Raw genomic sequence first — 27957 nt, 5'->3', positions numbered from 1 at the left:
TTTGGGGCTATTTCTGGGGGTTTGGGGGCTGGTTTTTTCTGGGGCTTTTTGGGTTGTTTCCGTAGTTTTGGTGGCTGTTTCCAGGGTTTTTTCCGGGGCTGCTTCCGTGGGTTTTGGGGCAGTTTAACAGGGTTTATATTCCCTGAGGGCCGGTTTCTATGGCCGCGGTGCCCCTTAGCAACGGGCCGCGCGCTGTTTTGGGGCTGTTTCCGGGGATTCTGGGGCTGTTTCCGGGGATTTTTGAGGCTGTTTCCTCGCGTTTGGGGGCTGTTTTACAGGGTTTGTGTCCGCTGAGGGCACAGCGGGGCGGGCCGGTTGCTATGGCCGCGGTGCCCCTTAGCAACGGGCCGCGCGCACGCGCCGCGCGGGGCACGCCGGGAGCGCCGGGCCGGGGCCGGGCGGGTCCCGCCGCGATCCCGGTTCGAGCCCGGCCCCGTCCCGGTCCCGGTTCCGCTCACCGCGATGAACGAAGCGGTGTCGCGGCAAACGCGGGAGACCCTGGGGCAGGTGATCCGCAAGCCGCCGCTCACCGACGCGCTGCTGAGCAAGCCGCCCTTCCGCTACCTGCACGACCTCATCTCCGAGGTGGGTGTGAGACCCCCGGGGACCCTCGGGGCTCCCCCGTCACCTCCCCGGGCTGCGCCGGTCTGGGAGGGGTGTTGGGTAAATCGCGGGGTTTTTGGGGCGCCGGGTGAGTTTGGGGTGGGAAAGGCACGTGTAGTGGTAGGAAAAGGGGGTCAGGCTGGCGGAGGAAGGGGTGGGTGCGGTTTCGGGGAGGAATTGTTCCCTGGGAGGGTGGGCAGGCCCTGGCACAGGGTGCCCAGAGAAGCTGTGGCTGCCCCTGGATCCCTGGGAGTGTCCAAGGCCAGGCTGGACATGGGGCTTGGAGCAGCCTGGGACAGTGAAGCATCACAGAATCACTGAGGTTGGAAAAGTCCCCCGAGATCACCGAGCCAGCCTGTGCCCGATGCCCACTCTGTCCCCAGGCCAGAGCACTGAGTGCCACATCCAGGCATTCCTTGGGCACCTCCAGGGATGGGGACTGCACTCCAGTGCCTGGCCACCCTTTCCATGGAGAATACATTTCCTGGTGCTGCACAAGATTTATTGAGCAGAGGCTTTAAATGTTCTTGACTTACCCCATTTCTTCTGGTTTTTAGGTGATCAGAGTGACAGGTTTTCTGAAAGGACTTTACACGGATTTCGAATTGAAGTCAGATAACGTCAAGGTGGGCATGGGATTTCCTTATTTATTTTGCGTTCTTTGCAACTTACCACAAGATTCTTTTTGTCTTCTCTGTGTTCATCATCAAGGACCTCTTGTTTTTGTGAAGAAGTTGTGAAAGTTCCTGCCTGTGGGGTATACTATGCATTCTGTAGGGTGAACACCTATAGATTTGTACACAGATAGTTTTTAAAGAGTCTTGTATTCTCCCAAGAGAATCCATGGCCCTAAACTTACTGCTCTATATATTTTCGTGCATGTACAAATACACATATATATGTGTGTATGTAATGAGGTATACATTTAATATCCTTGTTTAATATCCCAGGACGCACCTGTCTAGGATATGCATTCCACAGTAGCTTTGTTGCAGTATAAAACTGGCTGATTACTGAAAGAGAAGGTTAATATTATTACTAAAAACTCCTTTTCTTAAGTCCAGGGGTGACTTTACTCTCTGTTTGCTGCTTTCCCCTAATTTTTGGCTGAGCCGATGCTGAGTTCTCCAACTCCCAGCCAGATTTGGGAGCTTTGGTTGCTGATTCCTGGCAAACAAAGCAGTGTTTGTGTGTTTCACTTAGGCAGCTGATCCCCTGGTGTTTGTTTAATGTAGCAACTGAAGTGCGAGCTCTGGGAGCCTGACTTCTCATCCCTCCACTTTTAGTCACTTATTAATGTACGTGTTTATTTCTGTGACTGCTCCAACTGCTGTCAGGATAACTAAAATTAGGTAATTTATAACTGAATGGTTGTTTTTTTTGATAGTGTCCTTGTTGACCCAAAAAGCAGATTTCCCAGCAGCTCCTATTGCATTTACATGCTGCTGTCTCTCTGAGAATTTCTTTCACAAGTTTCTTTCACAGCCCATAAGTCCTTGGGGTTTTCCAGAGCTTAGGCAGAGGAGATCAAAATCTTGGAGTATGGGGGGAAATGTCCCAACCTTGAGTTCCTTCCTCTTCCCGAAATACTGGTCAGGAGGAAGATTTGGCTGCTTCCTCACTGTGATCTCTCTTGGAGTTGTAGAAGATCAGAGAAACAGGAGAGAGCTGTAAGGAGGACTGAAATAATGAAGATTCCTTAATTGTGAGAACTTCTGTGAAATTTCACTTGGCTTTACTTTGTTTATTTGGTCTTTTATTTTTTTACTTCTGATTTTGCATAATCACTGGAAGACATCTCTGTTGAAGGGTAGTTGGGACAGGTTGTTTTTAAAGTATAATTATAAAATTTAAAGCAATCTGGTGATTGTGGAGATAAAAGTTTCTCTTAATTGCTCTTTTACCAGGATAAGGATTCCAAAATCAACTTCCTTCAGAAGGCCATCGATGCTGTTGTGATGGTGACAGGAGAGCCACTGTCAGTGAAACCTGCACGAGTTGTGGCTGGACATGAGCCAGAGAAAACCAATGAGTTCCTTCAGGCAATTGGGAAGTGTTGCTTAAATAAGGTGGGACAGAATTATACAGATTTTATGCACGCAGGATACAGGGACTGCAGGGGAGGGAACAGCCTCAGGTCCTCAGGGTGGACACCAGCAGGAATTTCTCCATGGAAGGGGTGGTCAGGCACTGCAAGGAGCTGCCCAGGGAAGTTTGGAGTCCTTGTCCCTGGAGGTGTCCAAAGAACACCTGGATGTGGCACTCAGTGCTCTGGGCTGGGGACAAGGTTGGGATCAGTCACAGGTTGGACTTGATGTCCTTGAAGGTCTTGTCCAACCCAAATGATTCTGTGCCTTAATTACCCCTCTTCTGTCATTAATTGCACGGCAGAAACCCCTTAATAACAGCAGATAGAGAGTTCATGATTTTAAGTGAGAGTTTGAGCCAGCTTCCCACATAAATGCGCTCTGAATATTAAGGATTTTAATGTTCACTTTATTTGTTTGTCTTTTGATAATGTTTATTAGATTGGAAACACAAAATGAAGCTTCAGAACCTTTAAAACTTTGGGGTACAGACACATATACAACCAGTTGCTCATCTTTGACTTTAACTCCTTTCAGTCAAATCTCTTAATTGTGGAATGAAAGTATTTTTCCACTGTGCTTTTTTTGATAATGGAAATATAATAATGGAGAAATTTGATAAGTGGTTGAAAACAGCTGCAGGGGCTATTCTTACTGAGTTACTGCATTCTTTCATGTACTTACTATGTTTTTATGTTGAATTATGACATTCTTAAAATAATAATTACTGCATTAATTATTTAATGAAACAATTTACTCATTTCAGTGGTGTTTTTCTGTTCCTTGCAGCTATCCAGTGATGCTGCTGTAAAAAGGGTTTTGGCTGGGGAAAAAGCTGATGCTAAAGGGAAACCTCCACCCTCTAAACCTCGAGATAAAGAGAGCAGAGAGCCCAAAGCAGAAGAACAAAAAAGCCATAGGAATAAAGAGGTAGCATTTGCATTTTTTGGGGTGGGAGGGTGGGTACAGGGGTACCATGATTTATTTGTTTGGGGGTTTTATTAGCATTTCTGTGTTTGTAGAGTCACTGTGTGATTGAGTTGCCATGTGTTGGAATTAATTTTTATTGTTTACTTTCTTTTTAGAGCAGGAGAGATACTGAAATTAGAGACAGAAGCCCCAGCAGAGAGAGAAAACCTAAAGGAGATTTGAAAGAGAGCAGAGAAAGAGAAAGAGAAAAGGAGAGGGATAAACAGAAGAATAATGACGAGAGGCATAAAGAACCCGAAAGAGACACCTCAAAGGAAGGAGAAAAACAAGAGAGGGAAAGAAGCAAAAGCAGAACAGCCAAGCAAGGAAGAGAAACAGAAAAAAACAAAGGAAAAGGAGACCCAGAGCGAAGAGATGACCCTGGGCATGATAAAGGACAGGAAAGAGAGAAAAGACATGAAGGAGGAAGAGAAAAGGACAGGCTGAAAGGAAGAGACAAAAATAGGGACAGAGAAGGAGAGAAAGACAGGGAGAGAGGAAGAGATCGGGACAGAGAAAAAGATGGAGAGCATTTCAGGGAACATGGAAAGGAGAAAGCAGAGAAAAAGGTAACTGAAATGTTATATTGGGGAAGAACATTCCCTGTGCTGTGGTTGGGACTGTGTTTGTTCCAGTGACCTTCTGTTTGTATTCCTACTCATTCAGCAGGAAGGGACATTGTTCCAAAACCCCTGCCATGGGCAGGGACACCTCCCACTGTCCCAGGCTGCTCCAAGCCCCAATGTCCAGCCTGGCCTTGGACACTTCCAGGGATCCAGGGGTAGCCACAGCTTCTCTGGGCACCCTGTGCCAGGGCCTCCCCATCCATCCCAATATCCCATCCATCCCTGCCCTCTGACAGTGGGAAGCCATTCCGTGTGTCCTGTCCCTCCAGGCCCTTATCCAAGTCCCTCTCCATCTTCCTTGTTGGCTCCCTTCAGGTGCTGGAGGACCTTCTCAGAAATAGAACTGGTCCTTTCCAACCCAAACCAGTCTAGGATTCCTGGATATTCTAAGGATTTTAAATCCTAAGCTGTCTTGAGAGCCACTTCTTCACTACCTTTCACTTTGCTGTTCTTCTGTTTCCTCCTTCTCTAAAAAATTCCTATTCTGCCATTCTCTTCTGTTGCTAGAAATTCAAGATTGATGGGAACCAAAATGATTCTCTTGAGTCTAAACCTGTTCATTTCTTTCCAGCCCTCAGATTCTGAAGAATCCATGCTTAGAAAGCCACAGAGGCCAACTAAAGACAGCAAGTGCCAGCCAGACACTGAGGTTAGTAGTGGAAGAGGTAGGAATAGTCAGTGTTGCATTTTCATTTGGAATCTACTCGAAAACAATGGAGGGTTGAAAGGTAGGAAAATGGCAAGTTTTAGGGCTGGGAAAGACATGAAATAGAGGGTTCCTTGGTTTTTTTTGGTTGTTTATTTATTAAAAATTTCTCTGAGCTTGGACCAAAAAAAAAAAGTCTACTCAGTTTATTTAATTTTGCAGATTTTATTTCTGTGTATTCATATTTTGGACACTTCTTAGGATCACAGACTGGTTTGGATTGGGAGGAACCTTAGACCTCATCTCTTCCAACCCCCTGCCATGAGTTTTCTTCTTCCTCAGAATCTTTCCTGGAAAGCTGATAGGGTTTTCATATTTATTTTTGAGTTTTAGCAGAAGTTAACATTTTGGAAAGAAAGTGTTGTTTCAGGGTCCATGCATTGCGTCTGGAAGAGCTGCTCAGTGCCTCTGTGCAGAAGCTGCTGCTTGTGACACCACGGTGGCTCCATCTGCTGCTTCCTGATGACCTGAGGCAGTTTGGGGAATTACAAAGCCATGTGGCCAGATGTTTAAAGAGGGAGACTTCAGTAAATGAACCTAAAGCAGCATAGGCTGAGGAAAAACCAGGCAGAATCCCAAGTCTAGCAAATCTCTGGGCCCACTGACATTATCATGTCTTCCCCATGAGATGACAAATTTATGGCTCTTCCTTGACTCCAATCCTACCAAACTCTTTAAGTTATTTGTGCTGGGAGGGAGAGCTTTTAAAAGAGGTGTATTTGTTTTTTTAGCCTCCAGCAAATACTCATGGCCAAGTCAAACTTCCTGCAAATTTGGTCTCTAATGGAAATTCTGAGCCTCATCCCAAGCTCTTGTGCTTTTGGGCACCACAATAATGCAGTGGGGCAGTAAGTTTCATTTCCCCTCCTAAGTGCTTTTGGGAGGGATTCCAAGGCTTTGGAATTATTACCTGAAATCCAAAATTACATTCCTGCCTCTGCCTGCTTGCGTAACAGCAGAGGCTACTCGTTTCTGAGGTGATGAGAACAAACTTTCAGAGTGGAGCATGGCAAATGTCATCATTTTAAAGTTGTGGAAGGGAGAAGTGATATGACAATGTGCCCAGTGAATTTTGGGAGCTGAAGTAGCTGCACAAAGTGATTTAGAGGGAATTCCAGGAGGAAATAATTGGAAATTGCATTTCCTGGATTGGGCTTGATCTTCTGGGCCTCACAGAAGTTTCCCAGCCTTTATTTCCAGGTATTTACCCTGATTTAGAGGGAATTCCAGCAGGAAATCATTGAAAGTTGCATCTCCTGGATGGGACTTGATCTTCTGGTATTCCCACAAGTCTCCCAGCTTTTATATCCAGGGATTTGCTCTGATTTAACCAGTGTGGCTCCACTTGAGTCACGTGGCAGGGAAACAAGTGCATTCAAAAGAAGCCAAACAACTTTCTGTGCACATAAGGATATTGAATTGTATTTTGTGGTCTCTGCTGCAGAATTAATACATCTTCAGCATCTCTCTTTAGCTTTTTATATGTATTTTTTCTGTAGATAGTTACAGAATATATATATTCACAATAATAGAAGTGAAACAGTTTGAGGCAGTACCCAACAAGTCAGCCAATTTTTTCCCTCAGGATTAACTTCTTTAACTTTTTACTGCATTTACTTTAGAGAACAGATCAATTTAGATTTTTGGGGTTTTTTTAATATTCTACATGTACAACAAAGCTGTCACTTAAAGTTTAGTCCCTGGCTTTGCTTAATGAGATTTTCTCTATTCATGCAAATCTCAGTTTTTCTTGCTGCTAATTGTCCACGCCAGCTTTCAAATCTACTTAAGGCTGACCTTTTTTTTTTTGTAATTTAAATGTATTTTTCTGTTGCTAAAGAAACTCTGTGTTACCCAGTGTGCAGTAGTCATCACATGGGTATCCATAATTTTCTGGAGCTAGAAGAAAGCAGGGATAAGTAGGAATTAAGAGACATTTGGCTACCACATGGCAATCAGAAGCTGCCTCAAGGCTGGCTCTTGCATCCCCCAGTTTGGGATCAGGGATCAGTGTTCTGTTCACTCTCAGTCCATCTCAGGGAAAAATCAGATTTAAAATGGCCTTTTGGACCTTCTAAATAATGAAGATCATTATTATTTAGATTTGACAAGAGGTAGGAGAGGTCAGAGAGCATCTGGTGCTGGTAGTGGCTGCAGAGCAGGTAAATCATTTTCCCCCGAGGCCAAACACCTTGGAATAGTCTCTTCTGTGTTTCCCATGGCAGCTGGAACTCTTGGCTAAAGCTTTCTGTAATATCCTGTCACTTCTGGCCACTTGCAGAATGGCTTTGATTTTTGCCCTGCAAACTCAATTCCTCTGGAAGTGGTCACTTGAAGCAGCCTCTAAGTCCTACCTAATGAACTTCTGTTCCTCTTAGAACTTATTTAGGTTATGTAATGAAACTGTGGAATTAAAAAAAAGACAGCAGAGAGAATCATTCCATGGAAATCTGCAGGATGTGGCTCAAATATTTCGGAGAGTGTCCCTCTCTCTTTGGTGTCACTGCATCAGAAATACATCATTTAAACTGCCTTAAAAACAGATTTTCCTCATCCCTTTGTGTTTGAGAAGTTTTAATTTGCAGAATCTAATACCAATAGAACATCACCTTGTGAGACTTTAGGTGAGGAAAAGATAATTGAGTGATATTTTCCTAATAAGTCTTATCAGCACAGCACTCAAACTGGCCTTAGCAGGTGGAGATCTTTCCTTGTATATGGTTTTATTTATATAAAATTATACCTGCACACTTTATATTGTAGAGATGGAAAGATACCTCCTGGCACTGTGAATCTAATTAGAAAAAAAGTACTGTGGAGGGCTGATGGAATGAATTTGCCATTCACAGACTTAATTCTTATTTACTATTAGAGAACCATCAGTAGAGCTGATGAATTAGAGAGGGAAATCACAGTGGCTGATTTTATAATAAGCTCTGAAACACCAGCAAACATTTTCTTCTGTCCTGAAGTGAAATTTGGCCTATTTAGATGTTAATAGTGAGGACAAAGCAGCAGCCTGGATGGTTTGCAGAAGGCTCTGGACCCTTTCCATAATTACTCAGGACTGGGAAGCGTGCATACATCCATCAAGGATTCCACTGTAATGTGTTTTTTCCAGGATGGTGTGAGATGAAGTGCAAGATTTCCCTTTAATGGATCTGGTGGCTGCTTTTCAAAGTCTTGAAGGGGAATAACCTCTTTTATCTCCCTTTGGAGAGCCCCCCCCAATCATAAATATTGTGGGCTTTCTGTTTTTGTGTGCTGCCAGGGTGAGTCAATGTCAGCTTTCACCCTGCACCTGCTGCCAGGCTGCACATGTAGCTCCACAAAAATTCTGTTTGTAACCACATAAATAAATGACCAAATCCCCTCTTGCAGCAGTCTCAGCACCTATTCCCAGCTCCTTCCCCACCTGTGCTAATAATGACCTCACCCAGAGAGCTGCTGGGGCTGGGGTGTGCCAGATGTGCTCCTGCTGGGATAGGAGTTTTCCTTTCCCTCCTTCCATAGTGTTGGGCTTGTGGAGGTAATTATGAAGAATTAAAATTAAGGACCACTTCAAGATTGCAATTCTGTCTGGTTTTCCTTAGAACATGCTAGAGTTTCCTAAAGAGGAGGGAACACTTCTTGCTGGTGGAAGGGGTGGAAGCTTTAAGGTCCCTTTTACTCAAACCATTCTTTGATGGCATAAAAATGGCAAAATTTGTGACTCTCAGGTCATCACTATGGACATTGGAGGTATTTTCCAACCTTAATGATGAACAGCAGGGCTGACACAAAATCCTGGATGACACTGCAAAAGAAAAAAGCACGTTAAGGAAGGAGATCCTGAGAGGTGCTAAACATATTTCAGGATTTTGGATAATAGGCAGGATTTTATCCAGGGAAGTTGCCAGTGCAAACCTGGTAGCATGATTTTTTAAAATCCTTGCTCCTGTTTTGGAATGAAATCTGAAAGATTTTGCAGCAGATTGAAGAGGACCTGTGTATCTGATGCAGCTGAAACTCTGAGGTGATTGTCATATTCTTCCTCCTTTTTATAGCCCATCATATCCTTCAAGCCCAGCACAGGTGCTCTGCAGCTTCTACGAGGTTGGATACTCCTAATTCCCATTTGGAAGTTGTTTTTCCATCAAATAAGTTCATATGAAAGAAAATAGCTGGCATATATCCAGGAAAAAATATGCACAGGCTTTGAGGGAAATCAATTCAGCATAAATGTGTGCATCAGTTCTTAGGTCAGTATTTGTTCTGTATAATGCTTAGAAAAGCAACACAGGGAAGTAGATTTTAGATATAATGGTATAATATTTAAATCTACTGTTATATAAATTTCTGGGCATTTTGTTTTGTTTTGTTTTGTTTTTTCCAGAATGAAACTCCTGCAAGGATATCAAAGCAGCCTTCAGCAAAAGGATCAAGGCATCGCTCCAAGCCCGGAGGAGAAGGTAACCACAGTGAGGATATTGTTATTTCTGTCAGATATGCTGGAGGGTTATTGAGTGAGAATAGCAGAAATACTTAAATGTCCCTGTTTATTATTGTTAGGGTTTGGTTTGTACTCCCAACCTGCATTTGTGAATCCAAGAGGCAATTTTCCTGCCTGGATTTGGGATATAATAAGTGAGATTGAGTTCTGTTTGCTCTCATTCCCCAGGCACAGTTGCAGATACAAATTCAACCTGCTTTGGTAATTTCTGTGTAATTACTTTCTAAATGAGCTTTTGGACTTGTCTGCAACTATTTCTGACATTTGACATTTTTAAATGCTTACAGCAGAGCAAAGTGAAGGTTTGAGCCTTGAAATGGTTTTAATTTGGTTTAATAAGCAGTTGGGCCAGGGTTTCCAAGTAAATTATTTCTTTGTGGAGGTGCTTCCTTGCTATTGTCACCAGCTTCTGTAGTTCAACCTTTAAATATTGTATTTACACACTGATTGGAAAGTGGATTGTCTTCAGAATATCCCAAGTATTGCACATCAGGAAGAAAGGAATCTTAGCTTAGCACTACCATCCCTTTTTGTAGGAAACCAGGAGGAAGAGCCTGGAGAAATTCCTGGATAAGAAATAGAAGTGACTGGTACCCAGAGCTCAGACAGCAGCAGTGGCACTGCAATTTCTGTCTGTATTTCCCCCTCCTCTTATTTCAGTGATTGATCCTAATTTCCTTTCAGTGCTTTGTGCCCTTGGTGTTTTAATCCTGAAGAAGTCACTGTACATAAATCACTTTAATGTCTCTTTTCAGAAGATTCAGTGACATCTGTGAATTGATGCCTGTTAAAAACAGCCAGTTCTAGTTAAAAATTGGTGCTGTTTAGACTAATGAAGATTTTCATACACTTAATTTGCCAATCTCATTATTATTCATTTATATAAAGAGATCTTGTGTTGCTGGGTGTCTTCCCAAACACCCACCTTTTTTTTTATTTCTGTTTTAGGTTTCCATGTGTCTGAGGTAAAATACTGAAGTAATGGCAGTCCTGCTTTCAGGATAATGAATAGCCCTGTTTGGGCATGTTAAATACCTTGGAAAAACCCTGGCGCTTGGGATCTGAATGTGTGTTAATTTAGGAGCCTCATTCAAGTTGGTGCTAGAAAATTGAAATTTTTATGTCACATCTCCTGTGCTGTGAAGTCTGAGTAATTTAGCAGCTGAAAAAACCCTGTCTGGATTCCATTAAAACTGCAGCCTTATTTTACTACTTAGTGATCCTTAGCTGATCCTATAACTTCTTTTATTTCCCAAGATTTCAGTATTTGTTTTATATGGCACTAAACAGCAAGGACCAGACACACCCCATTTATGGGATTGTCCTTTTAAAACCAGAATCCAGTTTTCCCAATAAGTTTAATACAGGGAGTGACTTTAGGGTGAATATTTAAAAATACTCCTCTTTCCCTGATGCAGCACTCAAATTTTAGTTTACCAGAGCCAGGAATATTTTGGGGCATTGCCCCTTTTTTTGTTCTGACACAATGGGGCTGCCATAGGTGAATAATCCAGAGGGTAGGAAAGCTTTCTGGAGCTGTGCTGATGCATGTTGCACACTGGTGATGATGATCTGAGCTTTCTGTTTTGGCTTATATTAATTAGAAATAAGTCAGTGTACAATAGGAGGAAATGTCTCTTCTCCATGGGCAGATAAATTGTAGAGGTTTATACTGAATATTTCAGCTTTCAGGAGTTCAGTTGGCACTCATTTAAAAAGTCTTTGTTCACCTTGAATGTGTTTTATTGACACTGAAGAGGGTTTATTAAACTAGAGTAGCCCTTAAAGAAATCCTATCAGGTATTTAGCATGGCTTTTTATTTTGAATTTTTATTGGCTCTTGGGTTTCATTTGACTATAAACTGGTTTGTTACAGGAGCTGTGGACACAAGGAGTGTGGCAGATGGGATTTCAGAGGATGGTGCTGCTGAGCTGCAGGAGAAAAATGAACCAGGCCTTGCAGAAAAACAGAAAGGTAGGGAAAGTTAAAGTGGGACTGCCATGGAAAGCCCAGCTGGGGTGTTTGTGTCAAGTCCTTCAGCTCAATGATGTATGGAGGGTGATTTACACTTAATCCAACTGCTGCCATGTGTTTTAATCACATCTGATTCATGTTCTGCCTTGAAAAATGTCCATCCCCTGGTAAAACAATTACTTTTATTTTCTTTCTCCTATTCTTCTGTTTTCCAAGAGGCAAATACTGCACCAGAATCCCTTGGTGACTTGTTCTCTGTAAGAGGTGAATCCTTGCACGTTGCCTTTCTGTGCAACTATTTGGGAGTCTCAGTGTTTGCATTTTACAGGATTCCAGAGGAAAATTCCATCCCTGCATTCTTACTTCTCCATTTCTCCCCCAAGCTGGATATAGCTCCCAAGACATGGATTTGTATCCAGCTACAACACACATGGAGCCACAGAAGCAAAGTGCTGAAGGAGGAGGAGCTGAAATTGTAGCAAAAAGTTGCATTTTTTTCCCCTCCAGATGCACATGCTGGAGCTGATTGGGAGGATGGATTCCCATGGATATGGGAGGTGTTCCCAGCCCACCTCTGGCCTCCAGGGCCTCGTGGCTGTGGCAGTCTAATGAAATATGGATGGATGGCCAAGACATTTGTGTGACCTTCCCCAGCTGTGAGAACTTCAATGTGAATTCCCTTCCATCTCTTGGAGCTGTCTTGTCCTTTGGAATGCATCTGGGATGGAAAATAAATTTGTGTTAGAGTAGGGATGGATGTAAGAGGAGTAACCCCAGGTTCATTATTGATTTGGATTGGATCCCCTGGTGGTGTAAGAACCAAATATTCTGAAGCAGAAGAATAATGAAGGTTGGAAAAGATCTCCAAAATTGTCAAGTCCAACCTTTACTATTGAGCTTGACCTTATTTTATTGACTGATCTTGATTTTCAGCTTCATTCACCAAGGCACTGTAAACCCTTCATTTTTTCAGTTCAGGACCTTTAAGATCCCAAATCCAAGCCATTCCATGAGCCCAGGATTATAAAACATTCTTTATTAGCTGAAATAAACTGATTTGCTTGAACCTTTTAGAGCATGATTTCTGTCAACTTCAGTTATATTTTGTTGCAGAGCAACAAAGCTCTGTATCCCAATATTTTCCTGACCCTGGGAGTAGTTCCCAGGTTCTGGATGCAATTCCTGTTGTGTCTTTCATGCTTAACTTGATCCAATTGCAGAATAAATAGAACTTTTCTGAAAAATCAGTCTGTTTGTTATTTACAGATTAATTTGCTGGAAACTCAGTAACATTCCAGTGACAAAAGAGCAGCATCAAACATAGTTGGAAACTTTTAGCAGAAAAAGGTGCTTTTTAATAAATCAAGCCCTTCTCTAATGCTTTTTTGCCCTTTTTGTGATGTATTATCAAATTTTCAAACATAATTGGGCTGAGTTTAGATGTTTTGAGTAGACTTTACTCAAGGAGTACCCACCATCTCAGCCAAGAATCCCAACAAGGGGAGGATAAGAGGTTAAGGGAAACAAAAGCATTGAGTGAGATGATGTCATTTTCACAGAAGGGGGAATTTCACAGTATTAAGAAACTTAGAAAAATAAAGAAATTTAACTGATTTTTTCAGTGCAGTACTAAGATTCCAAATAGTGTCATTAAAAAAATGCAGTTTTCCTAGCCCAACTAAGCCTTAATTTTATGTTGTTTTGTTTAATAGAAAGAGAAGTGGAGAATATGACTCCTGAAAAGCCTGAAAATGGGGAAGCACCTCCTGATGTCCCACCTCAGCCTGCCCAGAGGTGTGTTTCCATCCTTTATTTCATTCTTAATCCATGAACTGCTTCCATGGAATGCTCCATGCAAAATTTTTTTGCTTCCATGCAAGTTTTTTGAGGAGAACATTGCATTTCCTCTGTGCATTCCAGTAAGGATGGTATTACAGATAAGGTGAACTTGCTTTCTAAGTCAAATGTTTGGAATTTTTTTTTTTTGCTCACCAAAAACTTGTCACTTGTGAAAATGTGACTGTGTCACTTGTGAAAATGATTTTTCTCCATTCCCTCTGTTATTCCAGACGGATTCCCCGTCCAGGCAGCGCAAGGCCAGCACCTCCACGAGTGAAACATCAGGAGAGCACTGAGCTCTTAGTCCCAGAAAGGTGAGGGATGAGGGAGATGCAGAGTGGGTGTTCCTTGGAGCACACCCTTCCCAGCTCCTCTGGCATCACCAGTTTGGTTGGGGACATGTGGAGTTCCCATCCCTGAGTGTGCAAGGAAGGCACTCAGTGCTCTGAGTGGGGATTGCTCACAGACTTGGTTGGACTTGGAGAGCTTTTCCAGCCTCAGTGATTGTGGGATTCTGTGATCTTTTGATGGCTTTTAATTAAGTTGAGTTTTTTTCTGGACAGATCTTAGTATTTCCATTCATTGTCCTTTTCCTTGTGTCCCTGGCAGGAGTGGCAGTGCTAAAACAGCTCCGAATGTGATCAGGGAGCAGCAGGTTTCTGACGAGGAGGACGAGCAGTTTGTGGTGGAGGCAGCAGTGCCCCTGCCAGAGATGCCAAGGGTCTGTTCCTGTTGCAACTTATTGAACCTTTTTCCATTATTTTGTTTGGAATGTCCAGCCTGGAGAAGAGAAGGCTCCAGGGACACCTTAGAACCCCTTCCAGTGCCTAAAGGGCTCCAGGAGAGCTGGAGAGGAACTGGGGACAAGGGATGGAGGGACAGGACACAGGGAATGGCTTCACTGCCAGAGGGCAGGGATGGATGGGATATTGGGGAGGAATTCCTGGCTGGGCTGGAATTCTCAGAGGAGCTGTGGCTGCCCCTGGATCCCTGGGAGTGTCCAAGGCCAGGTTGGACATTGGGGCTTAGAGCCCCAATACTGGGATAGTGGGAAGTGTCCCTGCCCATGGATGGGGTAGAATGGGATGAACTTTTAGGTCCCTTCCCACCCAAACCATTCCACAATTCCCTGCCTTGTTGAAATATCCTCCAGCTGAAGAGTTTTGAATAGTTCCATATTACAGCAGTGCCAACTTTTTGCGAATAAAGCTCTCTTCCTGCATGTGTAGGAGCCAGAAGTGGAGCTGCTTGAGGATCAAAAGCATGGTACGTTTGCTTTTGTCTATATTGATACAGCTCTAGAGTCAATCCCTGGGTTTAAACCAAATGCTGAATGCTTAAAATGCTGAACAGAGCAGTAAAATTCCCCCTGAGGGAAGGGCTTTGCAACGTTTGCAGGAAAACCAACTTATTTACCCAGATTTGTTTTCCTGTGCAGCTGGATTGACAACTGTGGTAAGGACACATTTTCTATGCATCCTCAATGTCAGCAGGATTTAAAATTCTGCATAAAGCTCATAAATTAACATTTCTTCAAGCGTCAGGTACAGCTTGTGAGCTCCGAGATACAAGGTTGGATTTAAAGACAAGTTCTAGAAAAGCTTGGGAGAAAGGTCAAATAACAAATACCTTGTGTGTCAGTGTTTAAAATACAAAGTAAAATGCTGTTTATGTTGTTCTAAAAATTGTCAGCATTAAAAAAACAAAACAGTTGGGTTTTGTTTTACTGTGTGAATGTTTAAAACTGTTGAGTGTCCATCAATGCTTAGAAAAAATTCTGGATTTTCAACAGGTGGGCTCGTGAAAAGAATCCTAGAAACGAAGAAGGATTATGAGGCCTCACAGAAATCATCACAGACCACAGACAGGGTGAGGTGACAATGGCCTTCAGAGAACTGGGAGATTAAGTGTTGCAATTGTGACTTTTTCTTTGCTTTAAATGTGTTTTATACCATTTATGATCAAACTTTTCTCTGTCACGTCTTGCTTATGTGATTTTTTCCACAGTTGAGAAGGGGTGGGTAGGTTTGGGTTTGGCTGGGTTTTGTAGAGGTTTCTTTTTGTTGTCTTGATCACTTAGGAAGTGTTTGGGAAAGACCTAGCAGTGATCACAAGCCAGAGAAGCAAAAGCTTGAACCCCCCATATTTGAGTGCCTTGTTGTTACAATGGAGAGCTGTGGCTTTGTCAGCCTTGCAGAGCTCCTGGTATAAGAGGCAGCAAAGGCAGGACACTGAGATGGACTCTTCTGATACCTTCGCCCCATGGAATGTTTCTAAATTCGTTTTGATGTGCTGGGAGAAGCACTGAGGTGCTGCAGTGATAGAAGTCTCAAAATTAGACAAGTATGTGATGTTTTGGGGAAGTGAATGCATTTAATGACCTCTTGTATCTTCTAATCACGTTTGATCTTAATTCAGTATTGTAGGGTTTTCCTGTATTCTTTTCAGAAATGGTCTGTAGTGTTTGAGACCAGCTGTTTCCAGAGCTCTGTGAAATCAGTGGTGACTCTTGAAGAGTCTTGAAGCAGACTCCTGTCTGCCTCTCTTGGCTTTCCTTTCTTTTCCAGCATGTTGAGAAAGTTGGGATGGCAGATCTGACTCTTGGGGGACTATCCTCCTTTCTGGCATTTGGGATTGGCTGAGATCCAGGCCTGAAAGAAAATTCCTTTCATGTATTGCAAGGGCTGGGGTTGATGACCCCATGCAGAGTTAGGTGGGATATTGGGAAGGAATTGTTCCTAGGAGTGCTGAGGCCCTGGCACAGGGTGCCCAGGGAAACTGTGGCTGCGTCTGAATCCCTGCAAGTGTCCGAGGCCAGGCTGGACACTGGGGCTTGGAACAGCCTGGGACAGTGGAAGGTGTCCCTGCCCATGGCAGAGGTGAGACTGGATGGACTTTAACATCCCTTCCAACCCAAACTCCTCTGGGATGATTCTATAACTGAAGAAACTGAATCCTTCTAAAAAGAGGAAAACACCTTTAGATTGCTGCCCATAATCTGTTAGGAGTGGTTTTAGCTTCCCCCACCTCACTGAATTGCATCCATTTGTTAGAAATGTGCTTCTGTGGTCTTTGTGGTCACTGAAACACCTCTGGCTACTTGGCATGAGATTATCCAATGGGAAAATTTGCCTGCTTGGTGAAATCCTGCCTTTAGAGAATTGTCTGGAGACAAAGAAGGATTCCAGGTTGATTCTACTGTTTCTGCAGCAGCTCCAATGCTCATTCCTGAGTTGGCACTTAAGCCCAAGGCACGCAGCTGTCCCTGTTCCCAGGTTTATAACTAGATGGTGCTGTTGGATCATCAGTTCCCAGGCTCAGTTTGGGAGAGCATTAGGAATTCATTAATGCTGTCTCTCAGCACTCCCTCACCGAGAGCTGCCCTGTTTAGTGTACTGTCCAGCACTGGGCATGGGACAGAATAATGGGGGTGGATTCACACAGTCACATGGATTTCAAGCTCAGGAAGCTTCCTCTGATGTCGGTGCTAGATTTTCTGGTTGGCTTTTTTCCCTGAGTGAGAGTAGCAAACTAAAAGAGTCCCTTTTTAACCCCTCAGATATTTTTAAATGATCAATTGTCACCCTCTACAATCACCGTTGAGTCCCATCACTGGTTTTTAGCCCCTGAAACATTCATTCAGTGCTTGTTTGGCTTTTGTTGTGGTTTTGAAGCCCTGCTCTGCGTTAGCTGTGCTGAGAATAGACAGCTAATTCTGGAAAAAAACCTGCTGACTTCCTAGTCCATCTCGTGGAAACCTGCCCAAGCTCCTGGAATACCATGGGATTGCCTGTCCAAGCAGCTGCCTACTGCTGCAGGAGGTTCTTTTGCTGCTACTGCTTTTCAGATTATGGTGTGGAAGTGGTTTGGATCCATACAAGAGTGTGGTTCTCCTGGAACTGTGATCCAGAGGGAAATGTGGTTCTCCTGAAATTGTGATCCAGAGAGGATTCTAGTTCTCCTGTAATTATGATCCACAGGGAAGTGTGATTTTCCTGAAATTGTGATCTATAGAGGAGTGTAGTTCTCTTGAAATTGTGATCCAGAGAGAAGTGTGATTTAATTGTGATCCAGAGGGAACTGTGATTTTCGTGAAATTGTGATCCAGAGAAGAGTGTGGTTCTCCTGGAATTGTGATCCATAGAGGAGTGTGGTTCTCCTGAAATTGTGATCCAGAGGGAAGTGTAGTTTTCCTGACAGCAGAGTTGAATGGAAAAGATGATTAAAAATGCTTGAAGTGTGTGACAGGCACTTGACAGTTCAGAAAACAAGAGCTGGAGATGTGATTAAATCCTGGGAAATTATTTTAGAGAGTAGAGTTGCTGTGACAGTAAAAAAAAAAAATTTCCAATGTGGCCTTGCCTCTAAGAATGTTTCTCTGTCTATTTAATTTGTTTTCCATCAAACTCTCTTGCATCAGGATGCAACTGTATTCCAAACTGTGTTGTGCATCACAGAGTAAAATTAAGGGTACTGCCATATTTTTGGAGTAAGGATCCAAAAATCCAGGGAGTACTTGAAAGAAAACTTACTTTGGGAAATTCCATCTTCCCTCTATCTGTCACTAGAATGTTCATCTTCCCTCATTTTATTAAACTGTTCAATACATTCAAAAGAAATGAAATTATTTTCCCACTTCTATTCATTAGTCTTTAAAGCCTTGGTCTTCTGCCAGTTGGGAAAATGAAGAGGGAAAAAATAGCAGGCTGAGTGCTGGAACATTTGGTTAATACATTATTAACTCCGGTATTCAGCAAAAAAATGATCAATAGATCTACCTGATTTATTGGGGATTAATCCACCAGAAATGAGGTGAAGTTGGTGGATTAATACTTAATTCAAATGTAACACTGATGCCCTCTCAGGGATGTTTCACACCTTCCAGCTGCTGATGGCTGGGGAACATTTATTTATGTTAAAAACATTCCTCCAAAACCCTTTCTGTGCTGTGTTTCCCAAACATGCATTTACTTTTTAAGGAGTTTTAATAAAGGAAAAGAAGGGAAAAGGAAAGAAAACTGAGGCTTTCATCATCTAGGTTTTGCATGTGCAGAAACTTAAAATAATATACACAATTTTGAGGTCAAACAAAGAGGTCATTCTGGAAATACACAAGATTTTTGCTGCCTTGATTAGCTGTGTTCAGCCTAACAAATTCCTAAAAAAACTTACTAAATGTATTTGTTTGGAATCTAAGCCTCTAATGTTAACCAGAGAAAGAAACAGATGTTCCATTTTGTATTCCACTTCATTTATTTGATGTGTGGAAAAACGTAGGCAGGTTATTAAAAAGCTGAAACAAGTGGGATAACAGAATTCCCATCTTTGCACAACCCAAAGGGCTTCAGAAAAGCAGCAGCTTGGAGGCTTCTGGGAGGAACAAGTGGTATTGAATAGCTCAGCACCTGGGCAATATTAACTTGAATTACCAGTGTGGTACATTATGCACTTCAGAGCTTAGGACAGATCTAATCATTGCTGATTCTGTTTGTTTGAAGAGCTGCAGGTCATTGATTTTTACATTAATCCTCCAGTCCATACAATTCATGTGCTGTGCTAAGCAGCTGGAGTCAGAAATCCCAGCATTTAGTTGTTTGGAGGAGGCTCCTCATTCCCACCACAGAAATCCCAGCATTTAGATGTTTGGAGGAGGCTCATCATTCCCACCACAGCATCCTGCCAGCTTGGTGTGTCCTCAGGAGTGCTAACAGGAAAATGGAGGAGTTACCTATGGAAGGGTTTTCACCCCTGTGGCATCTGTGTTGGTGCTGATGTAATGCTAATTCAGTGGGAAATCATGGGTGCAAGCACACAGTTCCTCAAAAATAGGATTTTTTTACCCAGCAGCTGAGCAGCACAGGAGCTCTCAGTGGAGGGAGTGTGTGCTTCAGGGTCCTTACACTGCTCCCAGCTCTCAGGGAACAAAAATGTGGACCCCAAGCAGTTGTGCTACAAACCGTGAACACAGGAACCAGGGCTCTGGCCACTGGGGATAATCCTGGTGTCAAGGCTCCTTTGTGCCCTTAAGCATGGAATTTCTGTCCTGTGGGTGCAGTATAAATCTAAGTGAGACAGCAGATGGATCTGCAGACACGAAGGATGTGTAAAAGTGGTGAGGCAGCTGTGGTTGCCCCCCGGGAGAGGGTGCAGCATGTAAAGGACACAGCACAGGGCTTGTCACGTCTTTCAGGTGCTGCACAGCCTGGGGGGAGGCAAGTTGTTTTACACAAGGAGCAAGTTTATTCCAAAGCCTTTTTCACCAGGAAAGGCTGCTCTTTCAGGAGGAAGAGGTTCTGGACATGGGGAGTGTGAGGAGAAAGGAAAGTCTGGGCAGAACTGGCACCGGCATGGCATCGTGGGTGAATTAATGTGTTCTGCTGTTACTAATTACACCTGGAATCATCTCCTGGCTTGTACCCTCTGGCTCAGGATTACCAGGGCTGGAGCCAGCCTGGGAGAGTTGGGGGTGTTCACCTGGAGAGGACAAGGCTCCAGGGAGAGCTCAGAGCCCCTTGCAGAGCCTGAAGGGGCTGCAGGAGAGCTGTAGAGGGACTGGGGACAAGGGATGGAGGGACAGGACACAGGGAATGGCTTCCCACTGCCAGAGGGCAGGGTTAGATGGGATATTGGGAAGGAATTGTTCCCTGAGAGTGTGGGCAGGTCCTGGCACAGGGTGCCCAGAGAAGCTGGCCCTGGATCCCTGGGAGTATCCAAGGCCAGGCTGGACATAGAGGCTTGGAGCAACCTGGGATAGTGGAAGGTGTCCCTGCCCATGATAGGGGTTGGGATGGGATGGGATGAGATGAGATGGGCTTTGAGGTCCCTTCCAAGTCAGACTATCCCATGATTCCATGATTTTTCTTTGTATGCTGAATACTGCCCCAAATAGAGGAGGTTTTGGGAACTGACTTCTCCCCAGGACAGCATGGTGGGTGTGTGGACTGGGGTGGCTGTTCATCAACAGGTGAAAAGTCCAGCTCTTTTTGGAAGGATCAAATATGAACTGAAGGGGAAACCACTACTCTCCAAAAAAAAGAGAAAGGAGATTGAAAAAGCTGTCTTGAAAGAACCATTCTTTTATTTCCTTGTGGAGCCTTCCAGCTCAGGAGCAGGTCAGACTGACTCTGGGAAATGCGGTGATAAAGAACATCGTGTCTCCAGCTCTTTGGCCTGTGCCTGAACCCCATACCTGGCATCAGCAGAAAAAGCATCCTGTTCATTTGAAATGCTTTAACATTTACTGTTTCCCCCCCTGGTTCTGTGAAAGAGTTTTTTATGGGGATCCCTGGTGGATAGTTACAATCTGCTTAAAACACAGACTCTGTAAAAACCAGGAAAAGAAAACACCCTTTATGATCAAAAAATGCATTTTATGCAATAAAAAATGCCCCACCTTGTTGATTTTGCACTGGATATATCCCAGTTATTTGTCCAAAATGAAGTTTCTTCCCTGTCCTGTAGAAAGAGGAGGGGGAAAATGGTAGAGCTCAATAAAACTGTGATTACTTGGGTCTGTTTTCCTAGTGGGACATAATAATAGAGTTAAAAGGGGCTGTAGAAACTATTAAAATGCTTGATGGATGCTTGTACTAATTTGATTCATGTTTAAAAACCTGTTAATTAAAAAAAAAAATGAAGCAAAGGGAAAGGTATATAAAAGTAAGCAAATGCTGTTTCTTAAAATTCTTATGATTTCTGGAGTCTTGTGGATAATTTCCCCCTTCTTGATTAAAAAAGAAAATTCCTGCTTTCAGATTTCTCAGGTCTCTGCACCCGAGTCCACATTGTGTTCTGCTCACATTGAGGTAATGGGAAAAGCAGCCTTTTTTTCCAGGAATCCAAAGTAAACATTTATCTTGGTGCCTTATGAAAAAAAAGAAGGAAAGGAAACGTGTTGGGCCTACAGAAGTCACCCAGCCTTTTATACGGGGATAATTTATTGATTCTGGGGCTGTTGTGAAAGGGGAGTTCATTGAGGTGTAGGGCCTAATGAAAAAGCCTGGAACAATTGGGGTTCTGGCATTTTCCTCCCGGCTGAAAATCTCCTGTTACGCATTTGTGCAGAGTGAGCAAAGGTGGCACTCGGGTCTCATACCGCCCACGTTGCTGTGTAGGAAACCATCTGCCATCATTCCAGAGATTTTAACCCATAGCTGCAACTGTGGAGCTGGGAACGGGCACTAGTGGATTTATCTCCCCTTAATTATTTAAAATTAGCATGAGTTGGCAAAGCTTGTAAGTGTTGCAGTGGTAATTGTGAGCCTTGAGCTGCAAGACATGGAATCGTGGCTGTGCCATCCCTGGAATGGCCAAGGCCAGCTTGGATGGGCTTGGAGCAACCTGAGATAGTGGAAGGTGTCCCTGCCCCTGGCATGGCTTGGAACTGGATGGGCTTTGAGGTTCCTTCCCTGCCAAACCACTCTGGGATTCTGGGATCTTGGTAGCACAGGTGTTAATGGGACAAAGAAAGAATGGATTGTGTTTTTCTCCCTTGTGGGATGAGGGACACCATGTGCCACTTGAGCTCCTGTGCCTTTAGGTTAGGAAATCTTTCTTGGGAGGAAATTTTTCTTGGATTTTCTTTTGAAACTTGGAGTTCTTACACCACTTCAATATCATGTGAGTGTTTCAAAGAAACTTAGTAATTTTTTAAATTTTATTTTTTAAACAAGCCTATTAATGAACCTATATGAGTAGTATTTACTAGCTTTTTGTTTCAAATAGTATTTAATAGATTTTTGGTGGTGTTATGTTTCAGTTCTTGCAATGCCAGTTGGCCATAATGATCCTAAAGGTCTCCTCCAGCCGTGACAATCCTGCAATTCCATGACTGACTTTGGGTGGGATAATATTTTTTCCTTTTAATCTCCCTTTTGAAGTATTCAGCTGCACAGAAAACATGATGGAATTACAGGGACTCTAGAATTAATTTTCAGTATTTACACTTTAAGGAACTGATTCATCAAAAATATTCCAAATTTTTTTGTTTTCACTTGAGATGAAAGGAGCTGTGTATTTTAGCCTGGAATGTTTCAAATTGTGAGGTGGACCTGTATTTACAGACCTATATATAGATAGGTCTGTATATAGATATATTCTGTATCTAAAGCATACAGAACTGTGGTTTGCTTCTTTACTGAATTGAGGGATTTTCATTTTTTTTTTTTTATCCTGTACTTCCCTGTGGAGGCAAGTGTGACTACTTGGTCTGTCTAGGTATTGGAGAGGTCATGCCAGCATTACAAGGATGAGGAATAGGATCACAGAATCATTTCAGTTGGAGAAGATCTCCAAGACCTTCCAGTCCAACCTGTGCCCAGTGCCCACCTTGTTTCCAGCCCAGAGTACTGAGTGCCACGTCCAGGTGTTTCCTGAACACCTCCAGTGATGGGGACTCCAAACCTCCCTGGGCAGCCCTTTCCAGTGCCTGACCACCCTTTCCATGGGGAAATTCCTGCTGGTGTCCACCCTGACCTCCCCTGGCCCAGCCTGAGGCTGTTCCCTCTCCTCCTGGCACTGTTCCCTGGAGCAGAGCCTGACCCCCCTGGCTGTCTCCTCCTGTCAGGGAGTTGTGCAGAGCCACAGGGACCCCCTGAGCCTCCTTTTCTCCAGGCTGAGCCCCTGTCCCAGCTCCCTCAGCCCCTCCTGGTGCTCCAGCCCCTTCCCAGCTCTGTTCCCTGCCCTGGACACGCTCCAGCCCCTCAGGGTCCCTCTGGCCGGAGGGCCCAGAACTGGACACAGCCCTGGAGGGGCCGGGCCCTGCCCTGGGGCTGTCACACCATGGCTGGCACAGCTCAGGGCCTCTTGGCACCTGGGCTCATGGTCAGCCCTGTCACCAACACTGCCAGGGGCTTTTCCAGCTTCCCAGCTTCTCTTCCCTGAGCCTGCAGTTCAATGGGGTTGTTGTAAGCCAGGGACAGCACCTGGCCTTGCTGAGCTCAGCCCATGGATCCAGGCTGTGCAGATCCCTCTGCAGAGCCTTCCTTCCCTCCAGCAGATCCACATCCCCCAGATGTGTCTGCAGCTTCCTGAGGGTATCCTCCAGCAGATCCACATCCCCCAGCTGTGTCTGCAGCTTCCTGGGGGTATCCTCCAGCAGATCCACATCCCCCAGCTGTGTCTGCAGCTTCCTGAGGGTATCCTCCAGCAGATCCACATCCCCCAGCTGTGTCTGCAGCTTCCTGAGGGTGCCCTCCAGCAGATCCACATTCCCCAGCTGTGTCTGCAGCTTCCTGAGAGTGCCCTCCAGCAGATCCACATCCCCCAGCTGTGTCTGCAGTTTCCTGAGGGTGCCCTCCATCCCCTCATCCCCATCCTTGATGAAAATAAAAATGTGAAACGGGACTGGGCCCACTACTAAGCCCTGGGGAGCAGCACTGGTGACCTATCCCATTCCCACCCCTCTCTGGGCCACACCATCAGCCAGGTTTTATCCCATGAAAACTGCACTTATCCAAGCCATGAACTGCCAACTTTTCCAGCAGAATGCCTTCGGAAGCATTCCAAAACTTGGCATCTGAAAAATAGAAATGAAGCAGGTTTTCACACAGCAATCCTCAGATAATGGACTGGCTGAGTCTTCTCCCTGCTGAGAGAACTGGATGTGAAATAAATCCCTTATTTTTTGGCTGAGCTTTCAGATAGTGGATGGCGGGGAGGAGAGTGGTGAGGGTGTGGAGCACTTAGGAGAGGAAAAACAAGGGAATGGGATGTCTTCCTGGGAAGCTGTTGGATCTGCTACAGTTCTGCTGATAGACTGGAGGTGCTCGTGTGCATAGTTCAGTTCCCAGCCTCGTGGAAAATGCAGTGCTGTGGATTGAGCCTCCCCTCTGGCTTTGGAACACAAAGTACAGAGTAGGAAAAGGAGTACAAAAATAGCCTGGAGAGAGAAGGGTTTGAAAGGCTGTGAGATCACAGCTCTTCCATCCTAAAGGACAGCAAATGCACGGATAGCTCCAGGAAAGCTCTGGATCCTATGGCTGGTGTGATGCGGTGTAATGAACACCTGCTGCTGCCAGGGAGGCACGGCCTGAACAGGAGGGAATTCAGGGCTGTGTTGTTTTTAACAGTTCAGCCGGTGCCTGTGAAGCAACTTGGGCAGCAAAGGGTACGGGTTCAGCAGTTTTGTCACCTCAGCCCAGTTCCTAATTAAGCCACTCAAAGTCCCAGGAAAGTCAGAAATCCAATGCTTTTTGTGTGTGGCAGAACACTGGCAGCAGCCTCAAGCGAGGCTCAGCCTTTGGATCTTCAGCAGAATGTTTTCCTCAAACACATCTCTCCGTGTCCCCAAGTCCTGCAGCCAGCCCAGGGCTGCTGAAATGTGCTTGGCAGGAGGCCCTGCAGTCTTCAAAAAGCCAGCTGAGCAAACAGCCCCCAGCTCGAGCAGGAAGCCAGGCAGTTGGGAGGAGGGCAGGAGGGGACAGCAGGATGGGTTCCCTGTCCCAGCATTGCCACCTCCATGTTTAGCAGGAATTGTGCCTAGGAATTGGCTCACCCTCTGGCTGGGGTGGCAGGGAAAGGCCTTTCTAGTTGTCTGGCATATAATAAATAACCAAAATGACTTAAATAAACTCTACTTCAAGCTCTGTGTGTCTGGGTTTGGGAATTTGACCTGCAGGATTGTTGGAAAGAAAGAAAAACAAGGTTGTTTTTTCTTCGTGGGGGAGAAAATCCCAGTGGGCTTTTCCTTAATGGCTTTGCTGGAATAAGATTATTCCAGTATATTAGCAGCATGGCATCATTTGCTCTTTCTGCAGCATCCTTTTGCTCCTGCTGGCTTTGCCACTGGAGCAAACTCTGAATTTGACTTGGAGTGAGCTGAGAGACCTCAGGAGCTGCACCACAGAGACTCTGCTGGCTGCACATGAGGGAAATAATACAAGCCCAAATTCCTTTGGACTAGTGGAGTTTATGGAGGCCACACCTGCAGCCTGTATGGCTTTACAGCCGTGAACAGGAGTGCAAGGCAGGGAGTAACCACGGGCTATTTTAGCTCTGAAGTGCTGTTAGAAGCAGCATTAGGAGCTGGAAATCCAGATATGGACAGTGCAGAGAGAGAAACATCTTGAAGGGGCTGATGCAGAGAACTCAGGAGACGCTGTTCCCTGGAGCTCCCAGACAGCAGCAGAACCTGCTGCTGCTTTCAAAGCTTGCCTGGAAAGCTATGGCTGCCCCTGGATCCCTGGATATGTCCCAGGCCAAGTTGGACATTGGGGCCTGGAGCAACGCGGGGTAGTAGAAGGTGTCCCCGGCCATGGCAGGGGATGGGATGAGCTCTAAGGTCCCTCCTAACCCAAATTCCATTCTGGGATTCCAGGATTCTTCTCTTCCATTTCAGCCTGTCATAAACACTTCTCCAGCTACTTCCCAGTTTGCAGTCTCCAAACATCCTTCATTCAGCCCACAGCAACAGTTTTCCCTAATTCTGATGCTTTCCCTATTTGTCCTTCCTGTTAGGAGAAGCCAATTGTCTCAGAAGCATCCAGGAAGAGGGAGAGAGACTTGGTAGCCAAAGAAATTGAGAAGTTCCAGGTGTCCATTCAGACTGTGTGCCAGAATGCCTTCAGGCTGGGCAGGATCGTGGATTACATCCAGGAGGACATGGATGCCATGAGGAACGAGCTGCACACGTGGCGCCAGGAGAACAGGGAGCATGCGGAGGCATTGCAGAGGGAGCAGAGGTGAGTGTGCCCAGGGGCAGCTGGGCTTGTCTCTTTGGACAGATTTTAGGGGCCCTATGTAAATATTGAACCCAGAGCAGGAGTGGATTCCTAAATCCCAGCCTGCTCTTTGTGCCATGGATTCACCATGTTCTGGTGTGAGTGACAGTTGTTGAAACAGGTTCTCACTTCTTTACACTCCTTGAAAACAGAACGTCCCTTCCAGCTGTTTGTGCTGTGATCTTAAACATGAGATGGAGATCAATATTTTTGGAGCCATTTTCAGCCCAGAGAGATTTGCTGCTCCCTGAATCCATGTGCAGAAGCAGCATGGGGGGATTCCTGGCTGAGTCCTCTCCTGGTACATAGCGATGTGTCAGATGTGAACCCCAAATCAGTGCAGTGAGGCACTTCCAATCCTTCAGGACATGATTATAGAGCAGCAGCTGTGGGGAAGACAATGCTTCCCACACATCCTGGGATTGGGAAGCTCATCCTTGCTTGCTTTGCTTCTGTGACAGACACTTGCAGGATCCCAGTGAGGGAATTCCCATGTGATTCCTAGCGATGCCTTTGGTGATTTATGTGGTGGAAAGGAGGGGAAAGCCAAAGGATTTGGAGATGTGGACTTTAGCTGGTGAGCCCTTGAGTGACTGGATAGTTCAGAATGACAGCAGGCTCCTGCAGACTGGCATTTCCTGGATGTCCAGTGTTCCTGAAGATAAGCACATTTGTTTGAAAACCATTTCCTCATTCACTTAAGATGCAACTTGTGTTCATTAGTGGAGAATTTATGAAATTTCCTGTTAATGTGGCATTGCTTGTCCTTGTCAGCAACTCCTGATGGCTCCTTTCCTATATCATAGAATCATGGCATAGTTTGGATGGGAAGGGTCCTTAAAGCCCATCCAGTACCGCCCCTGCCATGGGCAGAGACACCTTCCATTATCCCAGGTTGCTCCAAGCCCATCCAGTACCGCCCCTGCCATGGGCAGAGACACCTTCCATTATCCCAGGTTGCTCCAAGCCCTGTCCATCCTGGCCTTGGACACTTCTAGGGATCAAGGGGCAGCTTCTCTGTCCTTTGTTCCAGAGTTTAGCAGAAAAACCAGAAGAGCCAAGAAGTGATTTTTTACTGTTGAATTATGGGTGATCTCCCTTGAATAATATTCACCTCTATCCATGTCTTTATGCTTCATATTCCAAACTTTCTTTCAGGAAGGGTGGGAACAACTTAAGGGCCAGGCTTGACAGGGCTTGGAACACCCTGGGACAGTGGAAGGTGTCCCTGCCCATGGCAGGGGGTGTGACTGGATGAGCTTTAAGGTCCCTTCCAATCCAAACTATCCTGGGATTCTGTGATTCCATGAAATACTCTGCAGCCTTTCAGGTATTCAAATGTACTTTCTTGGAGGATTAAATAACCTGAAGCAGCTCGAAAGTTTCCAACAACATCACACTCCTTGTGTCTCTTCCAGCATCACAGACAGCGCTGTGGAACCACTAAAAGCTGACCTGGCTGAACTGGAGCAGCTGATTAAAGACCAGCAAGACAAGATCTGTGCTGTAAAAGCAAATATTTTAAGGAATGAAGAAAAAATCCAGAGGATGGTTCTTAGCATAAACTTGTCTTCAAGAAGGTGAAGAAGAGGGAACAGACATTAAAGACCCTTGGGACTCACTGACTGATATTGCTACCAAAAAACCAAAACCCAAATAGCAGATATGCCTTGTTCAGATATAAAATATTTACGGATCAGAACCCTAAAAATTATATAACAAATCCCATTATTGCATTGATTTTTAGGTGTTGATATTATGCAGGATAAAATTATATTCACTTGAATGCTTAAGTTGCAGAGCTATTAAAAGAACTTGTTTGTTTAACTGTGAGCTGCTGTTTCTCACTTCCCTTTCCCTCCCTGGCCACTTCTCCCTTCATCTCCTCCTTATCTCCCCTGAAATTCCCTTTGAACACACTGTCCTGATAAATGGGTATTA

General features: G+C 44.6%; 1 protein-coding gene across 1 annotated transcript; it reads left to right on the top strand.

The window, feature by feature from the left end:
* The first annotated feature begins 379 nt into the window (after positions 1-379).
* TRAF3IP1 (TRAF3 interacting protein 1) lies at positions 380-27843 on the top strand. The gene is made up of 15 exons (XM_033064980.1): positions 380-585; positions 1161-1229; positions 2511-2672; positions 3480-3620; positions 3776-4228; positions 4857-4934; positions 9367-9442; positions 11360-11458; positions 13171-13252; positions 13528-13611; positions 13907-14018; positions 14527-14563; positions 15090-15166; positions 25754-25977; positions 27435-27843. The coding sequence occupies exons 1-15, from the start codon at positions 463-465 to the stop codon at positions 27598-27600; spliced, it is 1983 nt and encodes a 660-aa protein (XP_032920871.1). The 5' UTR covers positions 380-462; the 3' UTR covers positions 27601-27843.
* Positions 27844-27957: the final 114 nt, after the last annotated feature.

Source organism: Catharus ustulatus, chromosome 7 (genome assembly GCF_009819885.2).
Source record: "Catharus ustulatus isolate bCatUst1 chromosome 7, bCatUst1.pri.v2, whole genome shotgun sequence".
Classification (NCBI taxonomy): Eukaryota; Metazoa; Chordata; class Aves; order Passeriformes; family Turdidae; genus Catharus; species Catharus ustulatus.
The sequence above is the reverse complement of the archived record's forward strand: the minus strand, read 5'-3'. Positions and strand labels throughout refer to the sequence as shown.

Excerpts from the sequence above, each read along its gene's own strand:
- TRAF3IP1 (XM_033064980.1), top strand. The coding sequence starts at position 463 with ATGAACGAAGCGGTGTCGCGGCAAACGCGGGAGACCCTGGGGCAGGTG. Across the intron at positions 15,167-25,753 it reads CATCACAGACCACAGACAGG|GAGAAGCCAATTGTCTCAGA; the intron begins GTGAGGTGACAA and ends CCTTCCTGTTAG. Across the intron at positions 25,978-27,434 it reads GCATTGCAGAGGGAGCAGAG|CATCACAGACAGCGCTGTGG; the intron begins GTGAGTGTGCCC and ends TGTCTCTTCCAG.